The 17051-nt window shown below is 35.7% G+C and overlaps 1 protein-coding gene across 4 annotated transcripts in view; it reads right to left on the bottom strand.

The window, feature by feature from the left end:
* The window catches only part of DCC (DCC netrin 1 receptor), a 1140843-nt gene that overhangs the window by 593928 nt on the left and 529864 nt on the right, over positions 1-17051 (bottom strand). For all 4 annotated transcript variants that reach the window (XM_045458871.1, XM_045458872.1, XM_045458870.1 and 1 more), the window contains exons 4-5: positions 5289-5439; positions 3961-4097 (exon numbers count right to left, since the gene is read on the bottom strand). In XM_045458871.1, coding sequence (XP_045314827.1) covers positions 3961-4097; positions 5289-5439 — 288 coding nt within the window. The remainder of the gene's footprint in view (positions 1-3960; positions 4098-5288; positions 5440-17051) is intronic.

Genomic DNA, 17051 nt, shown 5'->3' with positions numbered 1-17051 from the left:
AATCTCCTTTTTAAGACTTTGCCTGCCACCACTTACTCAGGTTCTGTCTTTTATGAGAGCAAAGACTATCAACTCTTCATATCTTCACAGATTCCATGTAAACATACAAAATTGAGGGAAAAAAACATACTCAAAAGGCAGGCAATTCACTGAGGGCAATTAGGGCAATTAATTGTATGAATTTGTAATTACACTACAAACCTAATGAAGCCAGACCTCAAACCTTTTGTAGGTTTCCCAGAACCTAGTGCAGTCCATGTACTCAAAATGCACCCACCGATGCTAATTGATGAATATTCTAATAGATCATAAACATTAACATAATTGGTTATTATTAGGAATTTATTTATTTATTTATTTATTTAATTTATTCATATGCACTTTAAATAAGTTGTCCTTAATCCTGTCTAATACAGATTTCCCCAAGAGGTTTAACTATTATGGAACTCTTTAAAAAATGTTTATTTTTTATTTTTGAGAGAGAGAGAGAGAGAGAGATATGGAGAGTGCACAAGCCAGGGAGGGGCAGAGAGAGAGAGAGAGGGAAACAGAGAATCCAAAGCAGGTTCTATGCTTTCAGTGCAGAGCCTGATGCAGGGCTCAAACCCCCAAACTGTGAGATCATGACCTGAGCTGAAGTCCAAGACTTAACTGACTGAGCCACCCAGGCCCCCCTATTATGGAACTTTTAATATCCACTTTATAGTGTAAATTCTTTAAATATATTTAATGTTTATTAACTCTGAAACTCTTGAGGAAGACCACAGAATTTCTCTTGTTGTGTACAAAATGATATCATACTTAAATAGTCTTAGTTCAAGCAGGTTCACATTCAAAGCCAGTCTAAGTGCAAAAAAGAACCATGATTTGAAAGGCAAAACAAAAGCCTGATAAAATGCATTATTAAAGCTTATAAGCACAAGCTTGGATTTCTTGCAGGATTTTATCTTGTGAATAATTTACATTATGGTTAAATTCTTAAAACTGATGAAAACTCTTTGGATAATACTGATAATGAAGTTCATTTCTTTTCATCTTTTACTTAAAAAAGGAAAGTAATAAATTACGATTTCTATATAAACTTAGTCCTGCAGGATGAGCTTAACTTTGTATCAGAATAGTCAATGACTATATCAAAGGTTTTATTATATCAACATTTATTTTTAACCTGGGTAGATGAGTTAAATAGAATTATGATTATCTCCTGAATTAAGGCATGCCTTCTATAATAGTTATAGATCATACTAGGTCTGTGGGAGATCTTTAAAATTTATACCCTGGGGCATCTGGATGGCTCATTGGTTAAGCTTCTGACTCTTGATTTTATCTCAGGTCATAATCTCATGGTTCATGAGATCAAGCCCCATGTCATGCTCTGACAGTGTGGATGCTTGGGATTCTCTCTCTCCCCCTCTCTCTGCCCTTTCCCCATTCATGTTCTCTCTCTTTCAGAATAAATAAACATTTAAAACAAATGCCCGTTACCAAGAAAATTAAAAAAAAAATTCCCAAGACATAAACACAACTGCATTTTTTTAATTAATAATGCTTCTAATTTATAGATTCAACATGTAATCTATAATGAGATTTTTGGAACTAGAGTGATTTATTTAGAATAAAATTTGAGTCTAATAGCAACAAAGCCAGCATCCATAAAGAAAACTATGTGATACCCTATATAAAATGTAAAATAAAAACAAAAAACAGAAACAACAAAATATATACACAAAGAGACTACACAGCACAGTTACTCTTCTTCCTATATAAAGAGTTCCTGCAAATAAACAAAATAAAGATGAATATTTTAATAAATATATGAAGGTCGGGGCGCCTGGGTGGCTCAGTCGGTTAAGCATCCGACTTCAGCTCAGGTCATGATCTTGCGGTCCGTGAGTTTGAGCCCCGCGTCGGGCTCTGGGCTGACGGCTCAGAGCCTGAGCCTGCTTCCGATTCTGTGTCTCCCTCTCTCTCTGCCCCTCCCCCATTCATGCTCTGTCTCTCTCTGTCTCAAAAATAAATAAAAACATTAAAAAAATTAAAAAAAATAAATATATGAAGGTCAAAAAGATTGATAGGTAACTCACAAAATGCAAAATGCAAATGTCCAGTAAAACTATAAAAATAAACAAATTTAATAAGGATGCAAATTAAAACAAAGAGCCTCCATTTTATAAAGTTGTTAGGCAAATATTGGGGCATGGAGAGAAATGTATTCTTTCAGAGACAGGCAATTCTTGCACTGCTGGTGTGGGTATGAACATTTTTTTGTGATAATTTTCCTTAGGATATAAGCAAATAACTGACAAAGATACAGAAGAATAATCATCAAAGTGTTTTTGGTGTTGGTGTGTGTGTGTGTGTGTCTGTGTGTCTATGGGTGTTTAAATAGAACATGGAAACAAGATAATGCTCAACAATATAGAACTGGAGAACATACACATATACACAGGAACACACAAAAGAAGAAGCTATGAATGTCAGTGTGTGTGTATATATGTATGACCCTACATATATTTTTTGGCTAATTTCTCAGAAATCCTAATTTATATGCATTTGGCTTAGATATCAATATGAAGCATCATGTGTCTAAATACTGTGTATTAATTTGATATAAAATCTGATCTCATATATTTGCAATTATAAGTTCACCTATAATCATTATAAATTCTATGACTGCATTTGCCTTATGATCAGCAGTATACATTACAATATAATTTCTATATAGCCATCATGTGTTGCTATACTTTGATGTTACAAATGTAAAAGTTCTTTGTTTCACCAAAAAACTTCCACATGAAATGACTACATTAAATTGCTACCATTTTAAAGACAAGCTGATATTTCAGTTAGAATAATGCTATCTCTAAAACCAAAGAATTAAAGTCCTTTGCTTATTCTTAGTTTAATATTTACAGTTTGATCAAAGAACAAACAACTCCGTTGTCTCACTCTCACATACATCATTACCCTATCTGAAGATGAAAGCACTTTCTGAATAAACTTTAAAGCCAAAAAGTAAAATGGATAGAATAATATTATGATGCAGGTTAGCAGATGCACTAGGCATACCATATCTTTTCATTTCCACTGAATAACTTTTAAAAAGTCTATGATTTTTCCTAGGCTTTTTACAAGGTAAAAAGATTTATTCCAGAGGCAAAAATCCAAAGACTGGTAAACAATTTTTGCTGTTGTTGTTACAGGAAAAAGCAATTGGAATTCAAATGGTAAAGCACTTTCTCCAAATTACATGATTCAAATGAAACTGACTAAAAACAATCTGGGGTAGATGATAAAAGAGGTGTTTGAGTACGTACCCTATATAACAATTATTAATTTGCAATGGTATGAGGTAACCCTACCTTTCTGAATAATATGTAACATCCGTGCCTCTTAAATTTCTTTAAAGATTCTTTCTATGCAAATTTTCCTTAGATGCATTTGATTTTAATGGTTCACTTTCAACATCACATCTACAGTATTTCCATATTAACAAAACAATCTTACCAAGACATTTGAATTTAATGTCAGGGACCCTGTCATCTCAAGTGATATCTGACTTTTCCACTCCAGTGCATATTGCTTATACAATTTCTCTCATTCATCCCTTCATTTACTTTCCCCAGATAAAATATTTGGGAATCTCCCCTTTTATATTTAACTCTTTTGCTGCTTAAGACATTTGTTTATTAATAATTTTCCATAGGTTTCAGTTGTATCATTGGAATAATTGGACTAAAGAGTGATGCATCTGGATTTTAGTCAATGAGCAAGTATTCAAACACCGCATTTAATCCCTATGCAATTAATCAAAGTAGAGAAAGGACATGTGTGAAACACTGGGGCTTCATAATTTCATACTAATAAGCACAAGAGGTAATTCAGGAATAAGCATTTAAAGTGTCACAGTGATGCATTTTGAAAAGGGCAGTGTAAATGAATCTTGAGCCATTGACTTACCCAAGACCGTGAGCTCTGCGGAGGCACTAATATTCTCATTTTTATATGTAACAACACAGGTGTAAGTTCCACTATCATCATCTGTCACATTGGAGATAAGCAGATTGCTTCCACCCAGTAAAGAATACTTTTTGGACCTGAAAGACATAGGCATATAAAATTAGAGAGCAGATTAATGTAGGGATATTTAGGTGTATACCATGCAATGTACTCAGAGGTTTAAATAAACTCCACAAAAGATCAAATTATCAAATTAGAAAGAGAGTCTATTTTATGAGGCTTTGATAACATCACATTTATTGATCAAAAATCGATTCAAGGTAAACCAATCCCACTGGAAGGCAGCGATCAAAGAAATTAAACAGATTAAACTTGGAACCAAGCTTAATACTGAAAAGAAATTTACAGATAATCTGGCCCAATTCTCTTATTTTGGATTTGAGGACCACAAGTACCAGAAAAGTGATTCCCCACAGTGGAAGGCAATGTCTTGTGTCCTGCCATCCAATTTAGTAATCTTTGTACAAAGCCACATTTCATTGTGTACCAGGAATATCTGGCTACATTCAGAGAACACATTTGACATGCTAAAGCTACAAACAGATTTCTCACATGCTTTCATATTCTCAGAAGTATAGTGACACCACACCATATAGTGTTGTTATAATATAGGTGGGAGGTGAAAGTTATGGTCTATGAACCTCTCTCATCATAGAAAACAGAAGTGTTAAAAAGGAGTACACCATACCTCCAAATCAATAAAATTAATTTCTTAAGTGAAATCCATTTAATCAAAACGTTTCAGACTAAGCGCTCCATTCTATTAAGAGTTTACTTTCTAACTACGCTTTAATATGAACGTCTACTAATTCAAAGCCAGCCATGTTCTCCTTTTGTTTTATCTTAAATATTTGTTACATCTGGAATATGAAAGGTATAACTGGACCTGAAAAAAATTTCACAGACCCTATAAAGACATGCTATATATTTCAAATCAGAAAATTTTAATTTCTTAATAAATATTTCACTATACCACTTCCTTAGGATGAGATTCTCCAAGGTATCTTTGCTGAATATTTTTTGGACAGTGTTATTTTAACAGCAACACTGGCTTTCTGAACTTCTTTTCTGAATTGATCTCATGGATTTTGACTCTGTCCTCCATCTCTTTATCCCAGTGGATAAAAATCTTCCGTATATTGTATAATGTCAAGGAATGTGGGAGGAAATCAATTATCATTAAAAACCCTAGTATTTCTAGGTACCTTTAGCAAATGAGAAAGATAAACAGTGACGTATACTTCACAGAAGTCTTCAATGTGTAATACCTGAGTTGGATGACTTCCTCTCCTCGTAACCAGGTAAAACTCGGGGGAGGATAGCCAGAAACACAACACTCCAGGATGGCATCTTTTCCTTCAATGGCTACTACACTGGATGGTCTTTGCAAAAAATACAGCTGCCTATGTAGTCCTGGATCTGTGGAAAGAAAACACAGGATCACATCTTTTTATGAAAAGCACTGTAAAGATAAATGATGTAGCTTGAACCAATTTTTTCCTAATAAACACTCTGATAGGGAGGAAGAAAAGAAAACAATGAAAAGATGCGAATGAAACTTATAAACTAGAATCTTAAAAGGCTTTTCCATCCCCAGTTTCTAGGATCATGCTAGTAGAATATTCTTAGCAGTTGATGACATCACAGTATAAGGCAAAAGGCAAAAGCTTGAGGTTACTAGTCACTCGTGTGGGCTGCAGAATTTCTCAGTTTCTCATTAGAGAACAAGACTATATTACCAGTAACTTTTCTAAATGTGATCACTTGAAACTTTCTGATATGTTCAGTTTGTCTGCCACTAATATCTATTCCACTTCTTCTGCTTCGTCCATTGCTTCCGTGGCTGGCAGGACAATGTTAAATAACACACAAGCATTAAGAAGATAGAATGTAGAAGGTGCTAAAAAAAAATCTGTCTTCAAAACAGAGCTTACATTAAATTTTGTTTTGTATAACAGTAAGTTTGGCTGTTTCTAAGCCTTCTGCTTATTTTTAATTTCTAACAACATCCCAAAGCATTTGTCCCTAGAGCTGAGACTCTGCATAAAGAGTTCTTTATCTTTCTACCTAGCCCAAAGCATTTTCTAGCTCTATATATCCAACGTTATCCATTTGTTCTAGCAGGTAACTAAAAAAAGTATCTGTTCAACCTAAAAACTCATTCCATTCACCTTAGAACTCATTTGTTCCAAAGTTGCTAAAATTATGTCAGATGGAATAAGAAAAAAAATTACAAAATCCTAAGCACAAGGTTCAACACAGTTAAGAGAAAACTCTTGAGAGTTAACAGCTTCTCTTCCATCTCCCCACATATTCCACTCCTAATCCCCGGGACACACCAACAGCAGTCTATGGTTAGGTGAGCTTAGAGGAAATCCTCCTTGCCATGGTGATACATCCTCTGACCTGACCTGCTGACTAAATTTCTATCACTCAAAGTTTATTTAAGATAAGATGTATTTCCACATCACTATTAAAATCCACATCCCCCTATGGAGATTTTGTTTAGGCTATTTTCAACTACGAATGCATTAAATTGAATTAGCATGTAATCTGTCATTTTTCAAACTCAAAGCACAGTCTTGAAGCAAAGAAAATGAGGCCATGAAATCTTAAAAACTAGGATTGGGGCAGATGGAGAATTGCCAGGGGAGATTAGAACCAACTGTGTCATAGTGTGAGCCATGGAGGAGCAGAGGGGAAGTGAGGTAGGAGGAGACCTGGGGAACATTTTAACATCACTGTTAGTCTTCCTTGGCCTGACCCAACTCCATACAGCTTGATCACAGGTTAATAAAAGAATATCAACTCTATAGTTAAAGGTTGGAATAGTAATTGTCATCTAAAGTACTGTGTGTGAAGAAAGAGAAACACTATCTGTCTTCTCACATCAGTTTCTGGTTGTTTCAGCAACAAAAACAAATACTTTCACAATGAAAATATTGAAAGAATATTTGAAATGTGTTAATCCTTATTAAATCAATATTGTAGAAAAAATGTCTCAAAACTTTAAAAAGATTGCTGGTGGGATATGTCATTTCCATTTTTGAAAATGACTTTTCAAATCAAATGAAAATAGTTGGAAGGATAATGTTGCTTAACAACAGATTTCCTGAAATAGAAGTTTCCTAAAATGTACGTTATAAATAGCTATCTTAATAATGGAGTCCTATCTATCAAATGCTTTACTTCTATCACCTGTACCTCAGTAGAAATGTTTCAGCTGCATATACTGTATAATACTATATACTGTTATGCACATACACACACTAATTTCATAATACTATAGCATCAAGTAAGATCTACTTAATTTGATCTTATAGCTAAACGAAAAATTTAGTTAGAGCCTATGTGCAATACTATTTATACATTAAAGAACCAAAATTCAACTCAGCTATTATACTTTATTTTATTAGAAAACAAACTCACTCAATACAAAATGTTTTTATCTTTTTATTTTAATTTATTTAAAAAATGGAATAGTAGGGAGTTCCCATACACCAGTTCCCCATTCCCAACAGGTGCCCCTATAATTAACAACTTGCATGAAGATGGTACATTTATTACAACTAATTAAGTGATATTGAGATATTATTATAAACTAAAGTCAATAATACACCCTAGGCTGACTCTTTTTGTTGTATAGTTGTATGGGTTTTGACAAATGTGCAATGTCAGTATTCAGCATTACAGTATCATATAGCTTCACCACCCTAAAAATCCCCTAACCTTCATGTATTCATTCATTTCCCACCACCCCTATTTCAAATCCCAGGAAATCACTGGATTTTCTACTATTTCTCCATTTTTATCTTTTCCAGAGTATCCTGTAGTTGGAACTCTATAGTATATAGATTTCTCACATTGATTTCTTTCACTTAGTAATATCCACTTAGGGTTTCTCTATGTCTTTTGAGTGCTCAATAGTTCATTTACTCTTCTTGCTGCATAATATTCCATTATATGGATCTACCACAGTTTGTTCATCCATTCCCCTATTGAAGGAAAACTTGATTGCTTGGTGATTATGAACATATCTGCCATAAATGTGTATTTGCAGATTTTTTCCGGCCATAACTGTTCAACTTAATTGGGTAAATGGCTTGAAGAGTGATTGTTATAGTGTATGGTAAAACAATGTTTATCTTTGTAAGAGTCTCCCAAACTGTCTTCCAAAGTGGCTCTGCAATTTTGCATTCCCACTGGCAATGAATGAAAGTTCCTATTGCTCCTATCCTCATAAGCATTTGGTGTGGCCATTTTTTTTTTCTTCATTTTAACAGGTGCCTAGTATTATAACTGTTCCAACTTGCAATTCCCCGATGACACATAATATTGAACATATTGCATATGCTTGGTCTCCATCTTTTAGTTCCTTTTCGGAAGGTGTCTGCCTATTTTTAAAATTGATTTGTTTGGGGGCACCTGGGTGGCGCAGTCGGTTAAGCGTCTGACTTCAGCCAGGTCACGATCTCGCGGTCCGTGTGTTCGAGCCCCGCGTCGGGCTCTGGGCTGATGGCTCAGAGCCTGGAGCCTGTTTCCGATTCTGTGTCTCCCTCTCTCTCTGCCCCTCCCCTGTTCATGCTCTGTCTCTCTCTGTCCCAAAAATAAATAAACGTTGAAAAAAAAATTAAAAAAAAATTGATTTGTTTTCTTACCATTGAGTTTCCACTGCTTGTATATTTCAGACACAAGTCATTTTATCAGATTGTGTTTTGCATATATTTTCTGTATGTGGCTTGTTTTTACTTTCTCTTAACCTTGTATTTTGCAGAGCAGAAATGATTAATATTACAACTTGTCAATCTTTCCTTTCATGGGTCATTTTATAGGTCTAAAAATTCATTGTTGAACCTAAGTTCACCTAGATTTTCTCCTATGTTGTCTCCTAGAAGTTTTTATAATTTTGCATTTTACATGTAGGTCTATGATCTGTTTTGAGTTAATTTTTTGCAAAAATGTATAATAAGGTCTGGGCCTAGAGGTTTTGTTTTATTTTGTTTTGCATATGAATATCCAATTGTTCCAGAACCATTTGTTGAAAAGACTATCCTTTCTCCATTGGCTTGATTTTGTACCTTTGTGAAAGATCAGTTGACTTTATGTGGGTCTATTTCTGGGTGCTCTGTTTTGTTCTATTGATCTGTTTGCCTGTTATTTGGCCAATATCACACCATCTTGACTATTGTACCTTTACAATGAGTCTGATGTCAAACAGTGTGCATCCTCAGACTTTCTTCTTCAGTATTGTTGTCACTATTCTATGTCTCCTGTCTTTCCATAAAAACTTTTGAATCAATTTATTGAGATACACAAAATAACTTTAACTCACTGCGATTTTGTCTTTATCTTAAAATATCAATAGTTCAGGCATCACTGGGCTCATATTGCCACAAAATAACTGCTATTACCTTTTTAGACAGAGCTTGTATATTCCAGATGACTTCAATCTCTGCCTGCCCCATTTCAATTATGTTTATTATCTTTGTAACTTCATTGGAGGCATTAGTGTTTGTGACCTGATGATAGGCATAAAAATGTCAGCTATTGCCTGATAAATTTGGTTTTATTTTTTCATTCTCTATAAATGTATAACCCAATAAAGTCTAAGATTATGGAAGTTTCCAAAAAAAGCAAATAGAATTTTTAAATTTTTTTTAATGTTTGTTTATTTTTGAGACAGAGAGAGAGAGAAAATAAAAAAAGCATGGGTAGGGGAGGGACAGAGAGAGAGGGAGACACAGAATCTGAAACAGGCTCCAGGCTCTGAGCTGTCAGCACAAAGCCGGATGCGGGGCTCAAATCCACAAGCAGTGAGATCATGACCTGAGCCAAAGTTGGACACTTAACCGACTGAGCCACCCAGGCGCCTCAGCAAAGAGAAATTTTTTAATAGTAAATAGCTTCGTATGTTTCACAACATTGTAATGAATTAAATATGATCACCAATTTTTTTAGTTCCTTCGATCCAGAATGGAGGGTCTAGTTCCCTATAGTTTAATTCTGGCCTGGCCCTATGTTGTGCTTTGATCCATAGATTATAGATCCATAGATTATGTCATACTATATGAACTCTGGAGCTAAGGCCTCAAGAGGTATTACAGTTTCTTCCATGACTCTTTCTGAGACTAGCGTCTTAGTCTAGCCACCTGAAGAAGACACATGACAGATAACTGAGTTAAGTTCCCCCAAGTCAAAAATGAGTACCAACTGACGGATGTTTGAGTTAGGCCAACTTGAATCTTCCACTTCTGCCAAATGTACACAAGGGAGCCAAAGTGAAACCAGCAGAGGAACTGCTGAGATACACCACAGGATTATACAAGAAAATAAATTGTTTCAAGTCACTAAATTTTAGACTGGCTTATTATGTAGCAACAGATATTTGCCTTATTTTTCTTCTCTAAAATTTGATTTTTTTTTAAAAAGGGTGTCAAGAAAGTAGATTTACATTTTTAAATTAGGGATGATAGGGGCACTGGGGGGGCTTAGTCGGTTAAGCATCTGACTTCAGCTCAGGTCATGATCTACGGTTCATGGGTTTGAGCCCCACATCGAGCTCCGTGTTGACAGTGCGGAGCCTGCTTGGGATTCTCTCTCTCCCTCTCTCTCTGTCCCTCCCTCACTCATGCTGTCTCTGTCTTTCTCAAAATAATTAAACTTAAATAAATAAAAGAATGTTTAAAATAAAATAAAATAAAATAAAATAGGGATGATGGGACACCTGTATGCTTCAGTTGGTTAAACCTCTGACTCTTGCCTCAGCTCAGGTCATGATCTCATGGTTTGTGAGATCAAGCCCCATGTCAGGCTCCATGCTCTTAGCTCTTAGCATGGAGCCTGCTTGGGATTCTTTCTCTCCCTCTCTCTCTTTGTTCCTCTCCAACTTGTGCATGCACATGGGCTCTCTGTGTCTCTTTCCTTCTCAAAGTAAATAAACTTGAAATGAAATGAAATGAAATGAAATGAAATGAAATGAAATGAAAGAGGATAGAGGTACAATTGTCAATACTATTTTTGTGTGATAGAATCATAGGTGATTTTTATTTATATCTTTGGATTTCCAAAGCTTTTTATAAGAACATATATTAGTTTCAGTGTACACAGTTATGTTAAATTCTGTTGTTGTAAGGTGGATGACAATTACACAAGGAACAAAGAAATTATAAAAGTAAATGATTAAGACACAAGGCACATATTTAAGAGCAGATGAAAGTTTTCTCTCTAGGCTCTACAATAGTATGGATAGAAAAGCCCTGCAAAGAATAAACTTGAAATTCTAGGTCATGACTTTAGTTGACTAAATTGATTTTAAGGGGCTATGATAGCATTAAGAACTATTCATAAAAATCATTTTTGTTCTTGCTATATGGGCACTGACTATTCATACCCAAATGGAATTATTCAGCTAATAGAACATGGCAAATTTTTCCAGTTAATTAATGAGCATGATTTAATCACATGAAATGGAATCAGAATTCCAGTTTGTAATACTCTATTTAATTAACTGGGTGATGGGTACACAAATGGTCATTTTATTTTTATTCTTTAAACTGCACAAATGTTTCATATGCTTCTATGTATGTACTATATGTTTTAAAATGAAAAAGAGAGGAGAATGCAAGGGTAGAGACAAGAAAACATATTTGGCAATAGCTTTAAACTCAAACCAGCAAAAATTGATTTTTTTCTGTCAATTTATGTATTAAAAATAAACAAACAAAAAAAAAGAAGCAGACCTCTTTAATATGATGTTCATGGAAGTTAATGCAAAAAAAAATTATGCAGCCATTTTTCTAAATTGATTATAAGCAGTCTGATTTGCTTAGACTAAAACCCAGTTTAACTTTTTCCTGTTGGTAAGGGGGTGGGAAATGTTCGCCTGATTCTCAAACCTGATCTTATTCTCATCCTGGTGGCAATAAAGCTAATCCTCTTCAGAGGGCCAGAGGGTAGTATGTAACTAAAGGGAGAAGAATCGTGACAGTGATACCGCTCTCTGACATACACATTTAGATTGCATTTAAAGTGTAACATCTTAGCGTAACATGCTGCTTTTGCTTATGCTTCCTTCCTTCCTGCCTGCCTGCCCTCCTGCCTGCCTGCCTACCTACCTGCCTGCCTGCCTTCCTGTCTGCCTACCTGCCTGCCTGTCTGCCTGCCTGCCTTCCTGCCTGCCTGTCTGCCTTCCTGCCTGCCTTCCTGCCTTCCTGCCTGCCTGTCTGCCTTCCTGCCTGCCTTCCTGCCTGCCTGCCTACCTGCCTGCCTTCCTGCCTTCCTGTCTGCCTTCCCTCCTGTCTGCCTACCTACCTACCTGCTTGCCTGCCTGCCTGCCTACCTGCCTACCTGCCTGCCTGCCTATCTGCCTACCTACCTACCTTCCTGCCTGCCTACCTGCTTGCCTGTCTGCCTATCTACCTGCCTGCCTGCCTGCCTGCCTTTCCCACCTTTCTAACTTTTTAAATGAAAAATCTGGCCAATATATTTGGCTTAAACTGTTATCTGAGTTGGAGAGGACTGATCCATAATCATTAGGAAAATGAATAATGATGTAGACAGTGGATCTCACAACTATGTGGTTTTGGGAACCACTGTACTCTTAAAAACTACTGAGGACCCCAAGGAGCTTTTATTTATGTAGTTTATAGCCATAAATATTTACCATATTGAAAGTCAAAATTGAGAGACTTTAAAAAAATATGTATTCATTGAATATTTATTCACAATTTACCATAATATATGTATTTTTAACTGTATTAACTGTATTTTGTTTTTCCAAAACAAAAAAATATTAGTGAGAAGACGGGTAGTACTTTACATTTTTCTAAAATTTTTAATGAGTAGTTTAATAGAGAATAACTAGACTGTTATGTTGAATAATGCATTTGCTTTGTTCTGGTATGTTTATCTGGTTGAATTACATGAAAATAACTAACCTCCAACAGATATGTAGTTGGAAAAGGAAAGGTGTGTTTTAACTGCCTTTTCAAATAATTGTAGATTTTATCCTTTAACACTACTCCAGTAAGTAGTTTCTTGAAAGTTACTTGTAACATGGAATCCGACGCCATATTAATAAACATTCTCCACTGCTATATAAAAATCCATTGCTCTGTCTTGGACTGTGAATAGATCTTTTACCCATGAGGGATTCTTGTCACATCAAGCTGCGGTCATTCGGGATGGCACAGTGAATTAGACAGATCTTCCCACTGTTGACACATTTCATTACACAGTATCAAAAATCCCCATTTGTTACTATTGCCACCAATCCCATCAGAAAGGCCTTTTAATGTTGTGATGCTGTCATGCTCAAGTGGCAGATACAAGTTTTCCAAATTTCTAATTTTAACTTAAAAGCTTGAATTTCATCCTTGGCAGCAGATACTATTTTCCTTAAACTGACTGGCTCACTTTGTTCATTTCTGAGAAAATGTCTAACCAGTACCCAAGTCTGAATAGCTATAGTTTTTCCGTTGATTGCCCTTTCAAGCGAAAATGGTGTTCTATAAAAAAAAAAAAAAAAAAGCTAATTCAGCTTGAAACTCAAATGATCGCGGAAATAAAAAAATCAATGTACTTAGACATCCTTCATATGCATTTCCTCTTTTTATATGCAGAATGTTAAAAATATATGCACTTAAGGATTAAGAATTAATAAACTTAATAATTTTTATCACATCGTAAAAGGTATTCTTAGTCAACATAGGGAAACAATACAAAAAAAAAAAAAAAACCAAAACTGTATGATCATTAAAATAGGTTTGACCCTGCAGATTCCCTAAAAGTGTCTCGAGAAACAGTAAGAGTCCATAGAGGATACTTTGAGAAACAGTGTAGACACAGCTTCAACAAATTAGCCCATCTTCTGAGAAGAAGCCCATTTCCTTTCAACACGGGAATAGTTTTGCATCCTTGAAGTAGAAACTGATAAGAATAATGATTACTCTTCCTCTTCCTTACTATTATTGTTATTACTATTATTTCTGTTATTATCATTATTATTTATTTGCATTTGTGAGGGCGGTAAAAATCTTAACTATTTCCAATCACTGTCTTTCAGCAGTCGATTAAAAATCAACAGGACAACTGGGTGGCTCAGTTGGTTAAGGGTCTGAATTTGGCTCAGGTCATGATGTCACAGTTGATGGATTCAAGCCCTGCATTGGGCTTTGTGCTGACAGCTCAGAGCCTGGAGCCTGCTTCGGATTCTGTGTTTCCCTCTCTCTCTGCCTTTCCCCTGCTTGTGTTCTGTCTCTCTCTCTCTTTCAAAAATTAAATAAACATTGGGGCGCCTGGGTGGCGCAGTCGGTTAAGCGTCCGACTTCAGCCAGGTCACAATCTCGCGGTCCGTGAGTTTGAGCCCCGCGTCAGGCTCTGGGCTGATGGCTCAGAGCCTGGAGCCTGTTTCCGATTCTGTGTCTCCCTCTTTCTCTGCCCCTCCCCCGTTCATGCTCTGTCTCTCTCTGTCCCAAAAATAAATAAACGTTGAAAAAAAAATTAAAAAAAAAAATTAAATAAACATTTAAAAAATTTTAAAACTTAAATTAAAAAAAATAAAAATCAAGAAGCATCTTGGACCATATAACCTGACACATTTACCTACACTTCACATATTTAAAAATAAAAACTCCACTGTCTTCAGAGCTCATTACCCAAAGAGACATGGGGAGGCACACTAGTGAAAGTAGGGAGAGTATTTTCTATTTAAGGGCATTTCAATAAAAAAAATTCTATCAGACACTAACGTGGCCAAATTGAGTCTCTGAGGCCAGCTAGAAACTAAATTGGACTCTGCATTTACAGGCCCAAATGTGTCAGGGCCACATGATTTTGTCTTACCTCATGATAGAAAACTGGACTGATTACATATGTCATCCAATGCTGGATACATTTTATAGTGAAAGGTGACTCTTTTTATTACTATTCTAGGACATTTGATGTGACCAATGAGTGGAATGCATGCTCACCCTGCGATGACAATGACTTTCTTTTAATGGGGCCATTTTCCTCAATTATTGTTTATGGATCTCAACACTAAACCTGCATAGCTGAATCTCAAGAATAACTGAGGCAGAGAGAAATTTAATTATGGACTGTTGGTGTCTGGGCCACCAGACAAAAATACCGGTGTTCACAATTTAATAACTATCTTCCTCAAAATAACCAGCGCTCGCTTTTAATTTTGATGCTTCCTGAATACAGAATCTTTCCCCCTGCCCTTATTGTGTACTCTTTGGTTTTCTTTATTAAATGACTGACTCAATGAAATATCAAACACTTTTCCAATTGGAAATGAAAGGACACTGCAGGCGACAGTGGGGTATTGTCTTTGATTTCTTCCCAGGCATAAGAGTTACAAATTAATTTAACTTCACAGAGCTGGTTTCCTGACTGCATCCTCAATTTCAAGCTAACATACTGTTTACCTGCTGGTTCCGTAGCCATCCCCCTTCTAGTTCTGTTTCAGGAAATTCAGCAGGTACCGTGTGCCTTCAAACCAAAGCAGATATAATAATATGTGCTCTGAGTGAAAAATTCCATCGAACTCCTTCTAACTCTGTGTTTAGAGTGTATTTTATTAAAAACCGGCTTAATCCAAGGTGATCACAGGAAAATCAAAATTTATTTAATAAAAAAAGAAAAGAAAACTCCATCTGGCTGAAAGCCAAAGAGCTTTGAAAAGGGTAGGAGAAAGAAACCATTTCTCAGGAGCTAGTATTCATCCCTCTATGATTCTATTACTTCCCTTCCTCATTTACACCAATCCAGTACTAAAAATGACATTCCCTCTCTGTAAATATTCCTACATCTGTTCATATTTCCTCTTTCTTTCTCCATGTACACACACATACTGCTATTTGTAGATAGAGTTTGGAAGAAGAAAGCAGAATGTCTATTCTTACCATTGGCATATGGCTGTATCCCTGTGTTTCACGGGCAAATTTTGAGTCTATCAGTTTCATTTTGTAGCAGGGTTGAAGGAAGTGGTTTTATATTTATAGAATGATTTTTTTTGTAGTTTTACAGCTGATGGTAGAGTCCCAGAAAACAAATGTTGCCATTATGATGTGTCAAAGTTAGTTTAGGGAACCCAGAAATCTTCATAATTTATATACATGCGTAAAGCAGAATTTGAAATTTTCTAGAAAAGTAATGGATTATTTACTCCAACTTTCGTTTTTGATAAAGAACCAAAAAAGTACTTGCGTTATTTCCTATTTGGTCAATGTTGAATAATAAAGGTATGCTCATTAACTCATGACTAAATATGTGTTTTTTATGCTCCAGGAATAAACTGATATCAAGCAGGACCAGAAAAGGAAGCTCCACCCATCCTTTCACTGATTTTTTGTGACTTTTGCACTAATAGGATATAGGTTGGGCTTCCACATTTGCTCAGAAAAAGTGCCTTGTTTATGAGTCAAGGCAGACTGCTGCTCTCTTCAGTCAACTACCCTAGGGATGATAAGTGTCATAATCCTAGTAAATGCAGAGCTGACTATATACCAGCCCCAAAAGACTCTTGGGAAAGAAATACTCTCTCTTTGTCAAGAAATCTTCATTCCTCCTTACAGAGAACAATCTCAAGTATATTGTTTTTGCTTTTGACCTTGTATGAAATAGCAACACATCAGGGGATGGAAGTTTAGAGGAGATCATATAAATAGTATCTATTATCACTCAAGGTCCAGAACGAAAATCGAAAAACTAGTGGATCTAGTGAGGGAGAGATCACTAGTAACATTAGAATGACAGACATGGCAAGAAAAAATGTAACCAATCCCCCAGTATTTCAAGTACTTTTAACTTGGAGTCCTGGAGTAGGTTGATATCCCCAAAACAGCACTGAGGGATGAAGACTTCTTTTTAACAAATTCAAGAATCAAACACATATTGTCTACTTATCCACTGTAAGTCATCTTAGGCTTACTAACATATAAACTTTAGGCTTACTAGCATATAAACTTGGTTGCATCTAAATGGAATTTCATCAACTCTTTAGGAAATACTGATTATCTCTACTGTCT

The sequence above is a fragment of the Leopardus geoffroyi genome, chromosome D3, assembly GCF_018350155.1.
Source record: "Leopardus geoffroyi isolate Oge1 chromosome D3, O.geoffroyi_Oge1_pat1.0, whole genome shotgun sequence".
NCBI lineage: Eukaryota > Metazoa > Chordata > Mammalia > Carnivora > Felidae > Leopardus > Leopardus geoffroyi.
The sequence above is the reverse complement of the archived record's forward strand: the minus strand, read 5'-3'. Positions and strand labels throughout refer to the sequence as shown.